Source organism: Chelonia mydas, chromosome 2 (genome assembly GCF_015237465.2).
Source record: "Chelonia mydas isolate rCheMyd1 chromosome 2, rCheMyd1.pri.v2, whole genome shotgun sequence".
Taxonomy (NCBI): Eukaryota; Metazoa; Chordata; order Testudines; family Cheloniidae; genus Chelonia; species Chelonia mydas.
This window is the reverse complement of record NC_057850.1, coordinates 62,173,489-62,185,364: the sequence shown is the minus strand read 5'-3', so window position 1 is coordinate 62,185,364 and position 11,876 is coordinate 62,173,489. Positions and strand designations below refer to the sequence as shown.

The window sequence follows — 11,876 nt, the reverse complement described above, 5'->3', positions numbered from 1 at the left end:
CCAAAATTGGAATGCAAGATGCAAGATATGCTATGTAAGGTACCAGTGGAAAAGTTATGATTTGCTAAATATGATAAGCTTTTTTATATGCATGTCATCTTTGTGTTGTAAGTTATAAATGTGTGGTACATTGATATCTCAAGCTTGTGCTGTGTTTCTGGGTGACACCTCTAGACAGATTACAACAGCACTATCCAGACTGCGTGAGGCCCATCAAGGTCAATCAGCTGTATAACGAACCTGTTGAGAGAAGCCAGGGGCTACGCCTTTGAGTCAGCAGGACATATAGGAATATGCCGATGGACCGGGGTCTCCAAATTCTTTTCCATGCCTATCTGCTGTGAATTTGTGTTTGGGACAAAGGAAATACAAGCCATATTGCAGAGAATATAAAAAGGCAGCTGTATCACCTCCATTTTGTCTTCAATCCTGCATCTCACAGTAACTTCTCTACAAACCCATATTTGATACAGCGTTGCAGCTGGTACTAGCTAAAAAGAAAAAGCCTTTCTTGAATGCCAAGCTTGTGAAGGAGTGCATGTTGGAACTGCCGGAAGAGCTTTTTGCCAGAGATAAAAACAAAGATGACATTGTGAACCGTGTGAAGCAAGTTCCCCTGTCTGATTCCACCCAATAAGAAGATTGGAGGTAATTTATGGGGATTGTTTGTCAGCACTGTTTTCTGATTTAAAAAATGCCAAATACATGCTTCTTGCAGTGGACAAATCAAATGATTTAAGCGACACTGCCCAGCTATCACTGTTTGTTAGATTTTATGGTGGTGACATTTTCAAGGAAGAATTTTTGTGCTTAATACCATTAGAAACCTACACCACCGGAGAGGTCATTTTTGAAAAAGTAAAAGGCTTTTTTGAAAAAAATGGCTTAGATCTGCAGAAAACAAATCTGCTTGTTACAGACGGGGGTCCCTCCATGACAGGAAAAGAAAAGGGCTTTGATTCATGTTTGGCAGTGATACACCCTTCATCAAATATACTTCACTGCACCATTCACTAGACTGTCCTGTGCGGTAAGTTGTCTGGGGACTTGAAAAAACTATGGGTATTGTGAGGAAATTAATGAACTACACATGCTCAAATTATAGCTTGCAACACCATCTTTTTAAAGCTCTTTTAACAAGACATTTCAGCCAAATACAGTGACCTACTGCAGCACAGTGACGTTCGCTGGTTAAGTAGAGAGCATATGTTAAAGAGGTTTTTTGCACTTCAAAAAGAAATAATAGAATTTCTTTCAAACTACAAGATGAACACAGCTTGCAAGGTCCTGGAATTTATGAATGATGTCCTCTCTGTGTCACAGGTAGCTTTTCTGTGTGATATTACTGGTCACTTGAATTCCCTCAACTTGCAGCTCCAAGGCTGTGCAAGCAGTGTCGGCGATCTGTTTGGAAAAAACCATGCCTTTCAGACAGTCTTAACAGGAAAGATATTGCACTTCTCCACATTACGCGTTGTTGGTAGAGGTGAAACTTCGATGAAAACGATGCAAGAATTCCTAAACAATTAAGGCTCCAGAGCTCAGATGTCTTGGAAGCAAAATTCAGAGAAGTGGGACTTTGTGATTTCTGGACTTAAAATGCTGACCAATTTCAGAATAGCCAGAATCTACCCTTCTATCTTTTAAAGATGTTTGGATCAACATACCTCTGTGGATCTGGGTTTTCTACCATGGGCGTTATAAAAAACCAACACCACAATTGTCTGATAGATGAGCATTTTCACCGGTGCATGTGCCTTGCCCTGAGCTCCTCCAAAACACTCTTCATAAAGCTTGCCAGGGATCGTCACTGTCACCTTTCCCATTCGAGATTACTACAAACACAGGTAATAATGTTGATTTTTATACTTTGTTAAAAGATAGAAACTCTAATATTTATGTGGCAATCAAGGTCTTTATTAAGTGCCAACTGAAGTTTGTTTATTTTGTCAGCCTTCTGTATAGAATCATAGAATATCAGGGTTGGAAAGGACCTCAGGAGGTCATCTAGTCCAACCCTGTGCTCAAAGCAGGACCAATCCCCAGTTTTTGCCTCAGATCCCTAAATGGTCCCCTTAAGGACTGAACTCACAACCCTGGGTTTAGCAGGCCAATGCTCAAACCACTGAGCTATTCCTCCCCCCCACAAATGGCCCGCCTCTTGTCATAAAATTCTCAAATCGGCCCACAGGTAGATCTAATTGAGTGTTGCTGCTTTACATCCTCTGCCTTGACTGCTACATGCAAGCAAAATTTCACTCTTTCCTAAGTGTAGAAAATGCACATTTCAGCTTGCCTTCCACCACTACCATGTCTCTGCTCCATCCTCTTCCTCCATGACCTCTCAGTTGCTTTTGGTATCCTTGATTATACACTCCTCCTTGAAATCTTGTCTTCTCTCAGTCTTCTGTAGATAGAGACAGAGGGACAGACACACAACACCTGAATGGCGCTGTGACTCCATGTGCTAAGTGTGCCAATCAAATTTGGCTCCCCACTCCTCAGTTTCCATCTACAGAGGGAAGCACGTGTCAACCTTGAGTGATGCTGTAACCACATGCACCAGGTTGTAACATCCAGAATGGAGAGTTGGGCCCATCCCCCCAGGACAGGAGCCACTGCTGTGAGGTGAGTGTGGGGTGGGTTTGTCATGGACTTGATTCCAGTTCATTATACCATGAACACCATGACCTCCAAGCTAAAGTTATAGCCATAATTATAGCATCTGTATCCCATGTCCCAGCTGCAAAGGGTATAATGAATTACTTGGTTAAGACGTGTGGTCTGGGTAATCACGACTGCAAAAAAAGTAAAAAAGCAGGATATAAAAACCCACAGAATTGCAATCAACTTGAAAAGAATGTAAGCTGAAAATCTGTCCTCCGAATTAGGTAAAGTATTAGCCCATTTTATGCAGTGCTGATCTATCTTATAAACACCAGTTGAGTAGAGTTATCTGATGTTTCATTAATCAATAATCCAAATAGAACCATAATACCAGTAATAAAACAATGAACCAGCTGTGCCATTAGGACAGGGCGAGGCAAACTACAGCCGGGAGAGGGGCAGGGGTGGCATCTGGCCCTTTTTTTAATCCAGCCCTTGAGCTCCTGCCGGGTAGCGGGGTCCAGGGCTTGCCCCGCTTCAGCCAGGGAGCAGGGTTGGGGGCTTGCCCCGCTCTGTGCATCTCCCAGAAGCAGTGGCATGTCCCCCTGTGGCTCTGCATGCTGCCCCCGCCCCAAGCGCCGCCCCTGCAGCTCCCGTTGGCTGAGAACCACAACCTATGGGAGCTGTAGGGGCGGCACCTGCAGACAGGGCAGCATGCAAGCCACCTGCATTTGAGCCAGAGGTGGGACTTGCCACTGCTTCTGGGAGCTGCTTGAGATAAGCGCTGCCCAGAGCCTGCACCCCCGACCACCTCCTGAACCCTAATCCCCTGTCCCAACCCAGATCCTCCTCATGCCCTCTGAACCCCTCAGTCCCAGCCCAGAGCACCCTCCTGCACCCCCAGCCCCTCATCCCCAGCTGGAGCCCTTCCCTCCCCCTGCACCCCATCCCCTGCCCCAGCCCAGAGTCCCTCCCACACCCTGAACTTCTCATTTCTGCCCCCTCCCCGAGCCTGCACCCCCCAGCTGGAGCCCTCATCCTCTCCCAAACCGCAATTTTGTGAGCATTCATGGCCTGTCATACAATTTCCATATCCAGATGTGGCCCTCAGGCCAAAAAGTTTGCCCACCCCTGCATTAGGATGAACATTTCTCAGCACTTTCCAGATAAAAGACTAAGTCTGTGTTTCTTACTTGCCTTCTTTTAATGATTTTCATCTACCACAATGTCAATGACCTTTCCCTAGACAGTGAATATTAATATTCCTGGGATGGGTTGGATCACAGAAACCCCCTTGGGAATTGCCAACTGATGTGCTGAGACCACCTCGAAGCCCATTTTCCCTGGCAGCTTAGGACTTCAGAACCCTGCCTGGTTGTGCCAGACACACTAGCTTGCTACAAACACAGGCCCAGGTCTGAACCACATCCCCCACAAGCTGCAGGCTTAACTGAAAACAGCTTAAGAAGTGTTCCTGTCTCCACCACTTAGGTACCCAGCTCCCAATAGGGCCCAAACCCCAAATAAATCTGTTTTACCCTGTATAAGCTTTATACAGGGTAAACTCATTAATTGTTCGCCCTCTATAACACTGATAGAGTGATATGCACAGTTGTTGCCCCCCCAGCTGTTAATACATACTCTGGGTTAATTAATAAGTAAAAAGTGATTTTATTAAATACAAAAAGTAGGATTTAAGTAGTTCCAAGCAATAACAGATAGAACAAAGTGAATTACCAAGCAAAATAAAATAAAACACGCAAGTCTAAGCCTAATACAGTAAGAAAGTGATTACAGATGAAATCTCACCCTCAGAGATGTTCCAATAAGCTTCTTTTACAGACTAGCCTCCTTCTAGTCTGGATCCAGCAATCACGTACACTCCTGTGGTTACTATCCTTTGTTCCAGTTGCTTTCAGGTATCCTTTTGGGGGTGGAGAGGCTACCTTGAGCCAGCTGAAGACAAAATGGAGGGGTCTCCCAGGACTTTATATAGTTTCTCTCTTGTGGGTGGAAACCCCTCCCTCCCCCTGTGCAGAGTCCCCTCTACAAGATGGAGTTTTAGAGTCAACTGGGCAAGTCATGTGTCCATGCATGACTTAGTTCTCTACAGGTATGTTTCCAGGAAAGCTCAGATGTGGACTGGCATCTATCGAAGTCTATTGTCAGATTAAGTGTTTCTTGATTGGGCGCTTACTGAGAATAATCTTTTCTCAAGAAGCTGACCAAATGCTTCACTGAGGCTACTTAAAATTAAACAAGTATACAGCCAATATTCATAACTTCAAATACAAAAATGATACATGCATAAAAATAGGATGAATATATTCAGTAGATCATAACCTTTGCAGAGATATGTTACATGGCACATGTAGCATAAAACATATTCCAGTTATGTCATATTTACATTCATAAGCATATTTCTATAAAGCATTATGGGGTGCAACGTCACAATTCCATCTTTTTCCATGTTTGAAGTCAATCTTTTGGTGGTGGATTACTAGCCTGTTCATAAGGAATCGTACACAAGCTCCTCTAAATTTGGAGTATGGAGGTAATCCAAGATATGGATCCCCACTACACTTGCTGCTATGAGCTTCTTCGCATGAAGCTTCAGTAGAGAGACAAGCAGGAGTTTAAAGGCAGAACTGTAGGTGCCTCCTCTTGTTGTGCCAAAACCAACCTGAATAACCTATTCTGGACACCCTGTGGACAGCTTGGCATTGGTAGCTGAGAATCTGGGAGGTTTTCGCACAGGGCTGCAGAGTCAGACTACAGTAGCTCTTCTATGCTTGCTAGCTGTGGGTTTAGGTGAGACCGTCCAACCCAATGGATAAGTTGCTTTAGGAATGAAGTGATCTGAAAGAGTACAGCTGAACAGCTGGAATTTCCCACATGGGAAGTGGAGAGGTGAACAGGACTGAAGGCCCTAAAATTATATTAGACAATCTTCCCTTGAGGGAAGGGGATAGTCTATATGCCTGCAGAAATTAGTGTACCTTGCCACTAACTGGAGTTAGGGAGCTGATGTGCATGTGTCCGTGGAGTGGCCAGACAGAGAGAAGTCCCTTGTAGAGCAATATCTAGGGCACTTTTGAAAATCCCATCCTAGAGCTCTAATGAAGGCAGACTCCTGGTCTGAGCAACAGTCAGGTGGGGAGTCCAGAAACAACATTAAACAGTTTGCAGATGGAGTCAACAGGGCCTGGCCTGCCACAGGTTGTCATGAGTAAAGAAGGGACTTTGAGCGGCTGTCTGTCAGAGCACCTTGTTTTAAATACAAAACAATGAAAGACAAACCTTATTTCTAAGGGACCTGAATGACTTTACTTGGGGTGCAGAAGTTATCTCTGTTTTCTTGATGCCATTTGAAGGGGCAGTTGAATGGACCATAACTGAAAAGACAGCTTTATTGCTCAGTTAATATATTACAGTAGTTGGAGGGGACTTTTCAGTTTTCCATATGCATTTTGCTAGAAGCTGTACTGACAACCTACTTTGTTGTTAACATTGCAAGCAGTAGCTAGAAAGAGAAGCTACTTGGGAAAGGAATGCTTACACTATTCCATAATTCCTGAGCATTTAAAAACAGACAAATAAGTGGAGGGGTTGTGGGAAAAGGTGAACATACTTGCACATGTAGTAGTTGTGTCCAGGTAGATGGTTTTGGGAGGAAATTATTAAAGAGATTCCTCTTATCGCAAAGTGCCAGCTTCCCAGAGCTGACTTGCTTCCTTAATGCTCCAGGAGAGGCTCTACATTTCAAAGAGAGCAACAAATTAATTTCCTTTTTTACTGTTAGCAGCAAGACTTTGTATTGAACATTACTGGGAAAAGTGTGACTTCTCTGGAAATGGGGTATTGCAAAATACGGACTGCCTTTGTAATGCAAAAGCTTTCACACAAAGTATGTACATAAGAGAAGCGTCAAAAAGAGGATTCCGAATTTTGGTCACCCATTTTGGCATACTCAGAGGAGCAGGATGACTCTCCAGCCAGCAAGCCAGAATCTTTAGCCAGGTACTTTGAATATTAACCTGATCCTGATTAAATAATAAGCAATGTTTGACACAGCACCTTAATCTTTAATTGTAAATTTTTCTTAATAAAAAGTTGAGAGAGACAGACCAAAAAGACTGCGTGATCCACCTAGAATGTTATATTACGTTTACTTCTTTAATATAAAAGGTATTATAACATGTACAAAATTACAAAAACAATTTACATTACAGTGTGCTGACAGTCAGTAGCAAACTATATTTGAATCAGCATTTTATAGAAAGTTAGTACTTTAAAGAGGTACTCCTGCTTCAATCACTGTGCAATAAGATATGCGTCCTTTGCAATTCAAAGTGCCTCCTCTTCCTTCTGTGGGTGTAAAATAATAGCCCTTCCACCCACCTGACAAAACTCACTGTTGAGGTAAGACCCAAATCAAATGACTCCTACGTACAGTTCACTCTGTTGTGATACAATAGGCGTAACCATTAAAAACCAAATAAGAGTCCCATGAAGAAAGTAAATCACAGCCACACCACAGCAGAGGTGCCAATACCTGTAATGGATTTGCAACACCATTTAACATGAGTTGGGGCTGTTTTTTTTTTTTTTTTTTTTAACTGAATGGTTACAATTTTAGTTCAGCACTCTAGTGTTAAACAAAACCAAAGCCCCACACCTCTTAAAGCCAAATCTTACTTTCGTTTACAAGCATGCGACCCAAATGACGTAAACAGGGCTGCATATTTATAACTGAGAATAGATTTGGTCTCTGCCAGGTAAAATAGCTACAATACAAAGTTTTGTGTTCATAGGAAATCACTGAACTTTCAATTAATTCAAACAATTTCTTGATGGAGTTTCTTTCCAAGGAACTAAAATTAAAGCAATATACGAAAGAGCATCAGCTTCCAATTCTCACTAGAAAAACATTTTTCCCCAGTAGTTTAGAATCTGAGTTGTGTAGCTCAGTGTAGCTGTGCATTGTACAAGGTGCCAACTATGGTAATTATTCTATTTCCCTTTAAACAAGAAGAAATATCTTCCAAAAGTTCCTTTCTCTGAGGATATTATTGTATCATGCTCTAAGCTGAATCTCTGACAAGAAAGTATAATGAAAAATTCTTTGGACTACAATTTGAAGATTAAAATATTTTAAAACTGAGACTACAGATCAAAGGTGTCCAGGACAACAAGAAAAATTGTGCACGTGGGAGTGAGGCAACAAAGTTTCTTATTTCCATGTTGGCTTTGTAATTTTAAAATGAGTCTGTTCATTGGCATTGACCACACCATAACTACCATTTAAGAGCACTCTTGCTGCTGATGAAACGGCCTGAGCAGTACCATTGATCATCTAATCTTACAGAAGACTTTACTGATATGTTAATGTGGCACTCTTAGTTTCTCCTTCCTCTTCATTTTAAATAGCAAGTTTGTACAAATATCAAATCTACTGATGATTCCAAGAGAAGCAAAATAAACATTTGAGTCAACTTTACAATAGACATTGTTCTTATAAATGCTTTTAACATTAGGGTCCATAAGGAATCATTAAGAGCTGTTTAATACATCTGTCAAACAATTCCTGCCTCGTCAAAAAACCATAAGAAATAAGAGCTAGGAAGTTAGTCTGCTAAAAACAAACAAAATCAAAGTACGTTCATTGTTTAAATCCTTTCAGTTTAAATAATCTATGTTATTGCTGTGTAACACAGGTAAGAAAATATCTTGTTTTGTTAAAAGATATAATTTGGACCTGGTTGCGTCCCTTTAAGAACCGCTTTTAGTAAAGACAGTGGGAAAGTTTTCAATTGCCTCTAATAGCTGAAGAGGCATCGGGGTCAATATCAAATACATTTAAGTAAAAAATTTCTGCCAGTGCTTAGCAAAATGCCCAGGCATAGGAGATGTTAAATACCCTTAGCATCTCTTGGAATAAAAAGGAAGGTGCTTGGCATCTAACAGCAACAGTATTCAGTGAGAATACTGAAACCACATGACACGTTTATTTCTATGGTCAAATCCATGAAGCGAGACCTACTTTCTTCCCCTCAAACAGCCCAGTCCTGGGCGTTGCTAAGCACCCTTTACTTCTACAGGACTTCACAGTAGGAGTTAAGGGTGTCTGGCACTTCACAGGAGCTGCCGTGTAACTTATCTAAACAGAACATTTGTTGCCGGGGCAGAAAAATTATTTTTCAAAGTTAAGTTAATCCATTTGCCCCCCTCCTCTTTGTGATTCACGTGATCTTTTAATAGTTTCCAAGTTGATTATCCCTTTACAATGTTAGATGCTTACTAACTTAAATGCCTGCATGGATATGTGCTGCTCACTGGCACAGCAATGTTCCACCACTGCTGATCAGTTTTCATCCAAAGTGCAAGCTCAGCTATGTGAACTGACTGGAAATCCACTTCCCTGAGAATCAGTCCAAAGACCAGTCCCATTCCCTGCTAACATTAGGCCTAAGAAAAATCACTACTTTCTACAAATGTGCTTCCAAGCCAAACGACTGTAACTCCAAAGCAGACTTGCCCTGCAGCTCTCGAAATCATTTGGCTCTTTATATCAGTGCATCAACTTGAGCAGCTACAATGCAAGAGCTGAGCATATGGTTTGTACTGAATCCTCACAGATTGGAGTTCCATGAGAACATATCTAGAGGAATATTGTTCTCTGCAATATCCTACATGTAGCACTATCCAGCCTTTGGCCACATATATAATCTGTTACAAACAGTATTGCATATTATCCCTCTAAATATCAAACTCATGAATCTCTCCTTTAGTTCTGAGATGCAACTCTAATTGAGATGTAATTGTACTTGATATCCTCTCCAAGCAAATATAAAAATGCAGCAAATGGGGCATTTCTTCCCTCAACAATGATTTACCAGAAGTTTTACACAGGTCCCTTTAAAGTAATGACAAATCTAAATAAAAAATTTCTGATTGAAGTTCATTCTGGCTTGCAATCATAATACTAGGAATTAACTGCAGCTCTCTGTTCTAATGAATTGCCTCAGTACCAAGAGGTTACTTTTTAATATGGTTGCTTCACTGGAAAAACCAGAGAAATACTCTGAAGGTAATCTGCAGATTCCATTATGAAGTCAGTCCACTCTTGGGAAAGGTCTTCAATGGAGACATCCTCCCCACCATACTCCTGTGGGAGAATGCTAGCTGGGAAATGTTGCGTCAGACTCTGTATGTAATTACTCCCATGCATATACACCTGAAACAAGAAAAGCTGTTTAAAAATGGCTTTCCAGTTTTCATAATACACATACATTTACTTCCATCCGAATCCCACAACGGTTAGTGAAGACATTGGAAAGGCAAGAACCTCAGGTGTGGGAACTGAAGCACAAGCTAGATTTCACTAACGCACTGTATCCTCACTTCTTTTAATGTACGTTCACTGCCACACTGTGCAAATAAACTTCACTATACTCTCCTAAAGCTCCCAAACTCACAGCTATTCGCTGCTTAGTTCAGGATGAAATGCAACCTGTGTTTCATGCTGCTGCAAATGTAGAAACCAAGGCCTAGTTTACACGATTTAACTATTTCAGGTAGGGGTATACAATGCATACCCCATCTTTGCTGTGCTTAGACCAGCCCTAAGGGTGTGATCATGCAAGGTACTGTCCCCTCTCACTTCCCATTCAGTATGTTAAGGGCTGTTATAAAAAGGACTGTGATCAATTGTTCTCCTTGTCCACTGAAGGTAGGAGAAAAAGTAATGGGCTTAATCCACAGCAAGGGAAATTTAGGTTAGATGTTAGAGAAAACTTTAGCTATAAGGGTAGCTGCACTCTGGAATAGGCTTCCAAGGGAGATTGAGGAATACCCATTATTTGAGGTTTTTAATAACAGGTTGGGCAAACACCTGTCAGAGATTGTCTAGTTTCCAGTCTCTAGTTCTTAACATTTAAACAGGCTTTTCTGCAAATGTGTATGACACAAAGACTTATTGTATCAAAGCACAATAAAATGAACATGTGATTAAGTGCCTTTGTGCTCAGGGCTTCTTGAGCAAGATCTGAGAGACAGAGTGAAAAAGCAACGCCTCCTTCTGAAGCTAAACGGGAAGCCAGTCCAGCTAGACCAGGGGTGGGCAAACTTTTTGGCCCGAGGGCCACATCGGGGAATAGAGATTGTATGGCAGGCTATGAATGCTCACAAAATTGGGGTTGGGGGTGTGGAAGGGGGTATGGGTTCTGGGGTGGGGCTGAGGATGAGGAGTTTGGGGTGTAGGAGGGTGCTCTGGACTGGGACCAAGGGGTTCGGAGGGAGGGAGGGGGATCAGGCTGGGGCAGCGGTGCGGGGAGGGGTGCAGGTTCCGGCTGGGGGTGCGGGCTCTTGGGTGGGGCTGGGGATGAGAGGTTTGGGGTGCAGGAGGGTGCTCCGGACTGGAATCGAGGGGTTTGGAGAGCAGGAGGGGGATCAGGGCTGGGGCAGGGTTTGGGGAGAGGCTCAGGGGGTGCAGGCTCCAAGCAGCATTTACCTCAAGTGGCTCCCGGAAGCAGTGGCATGTCCCTTCTCCGGCTCCTATGCAAAGGCGCGGCCAGGCGGCTCTGCTTGCTGCCCCATCCATAGGCACCGTCCCTGCAGCTCCCATTGGAGCGCATAGGAGTCAGAGCAGTGCCTTGCCACGGCTTCTGGGAGCTGCATGGTGCAGACCCTGACCCAGCACCCCAGCCAGAGCAGGGCCGTGCCGCATGGTGCGGCCCCGTCCCAGCACCCCGGCTGGAGCGCCGGAGCAGGGCTGAGCTGCATGGTGTGACCTCCAACCCAGCACCCCAGTCGGAGCAGGGCCAAGCCACATTGTGCAGCTCCATCCCAGCGCCCCGGCTGGAGCAGGGCCGAGCAGCATGATGTGGCTCAGGGGCCAGCTTAACGGCCTGTGGGCCGTAGTTTTCCCACACCTGAGCTAGTCACTTCCCAGACTCCCTGGCCTGGTCTAGCCCTAACTATTGACCCCAGGCTGCTTTTGTTCCACTTCATCAGCTTTGAAGTTTTCTCTATTCTCTCATTCACTCTTTTCTCCTCTTCCTCAGCTTAGTCCTGCCGTTAACCAGAGTCACTCCTACCTACTTTGCCTGGAATAATTGCCACACAGCTTGCCATGCAAGAGCAATCCTGCTGGAATGCTTGATGTGCCACTACACCCAAATACAACAGGGATTTTAGGTTAAGTAAACAACAACTATGAATTCATTTAAAGTCACGCAAAAGCTATTTTAAAAAACAACTTTGCGTCA

The 11,876-nt window shown here is 43.4% G+C and overlaps 1 protein-coding gene and 1 long non-coding RNA gene across 2 annotated transcripts in view; one reads left to right on the top strand and one right to left on the bottom strand.

Moving 5' to 3' along the window:
• Window positions 1-15: 15 nt before the first annotated feature.
• The window catches only part of LOC119565589, a 14,586-nt gene continuing 2,725 nt past the window's right edge, over window positions 16-11,876 (top strand). The window contains exons 1-2 of the long non-coding RNA XR_005224325.2: window positions 16-1,847; window positions 2,404-2,628. This is a non-coding gene — a long non-coding RNA (uncharacterized LOC119565589). The remainder of the gene's footprint in view (window positions 1,848-2,403; window positions 2,629-11,876) is intronic.
• The window catches only part of TTPA (alpha tocopherol transfer protein), a 26,027-nt gene continuing 20,910 nt past the window's right edge, over window positions 6,760-11,876 (bottom strand). The window contains exon 5 of the mRNA XM_037892538.2: window positions 6,760-9,844. Coding sequence (XP_037748466.1) covers window positions 9,653-9,844 — 192 coding nt within the window. The 3' untranslated portion in view covers window positions 6,760-9,652. The remainder of the gene's footprint in view (window positions 9,845-11,876) is intronic.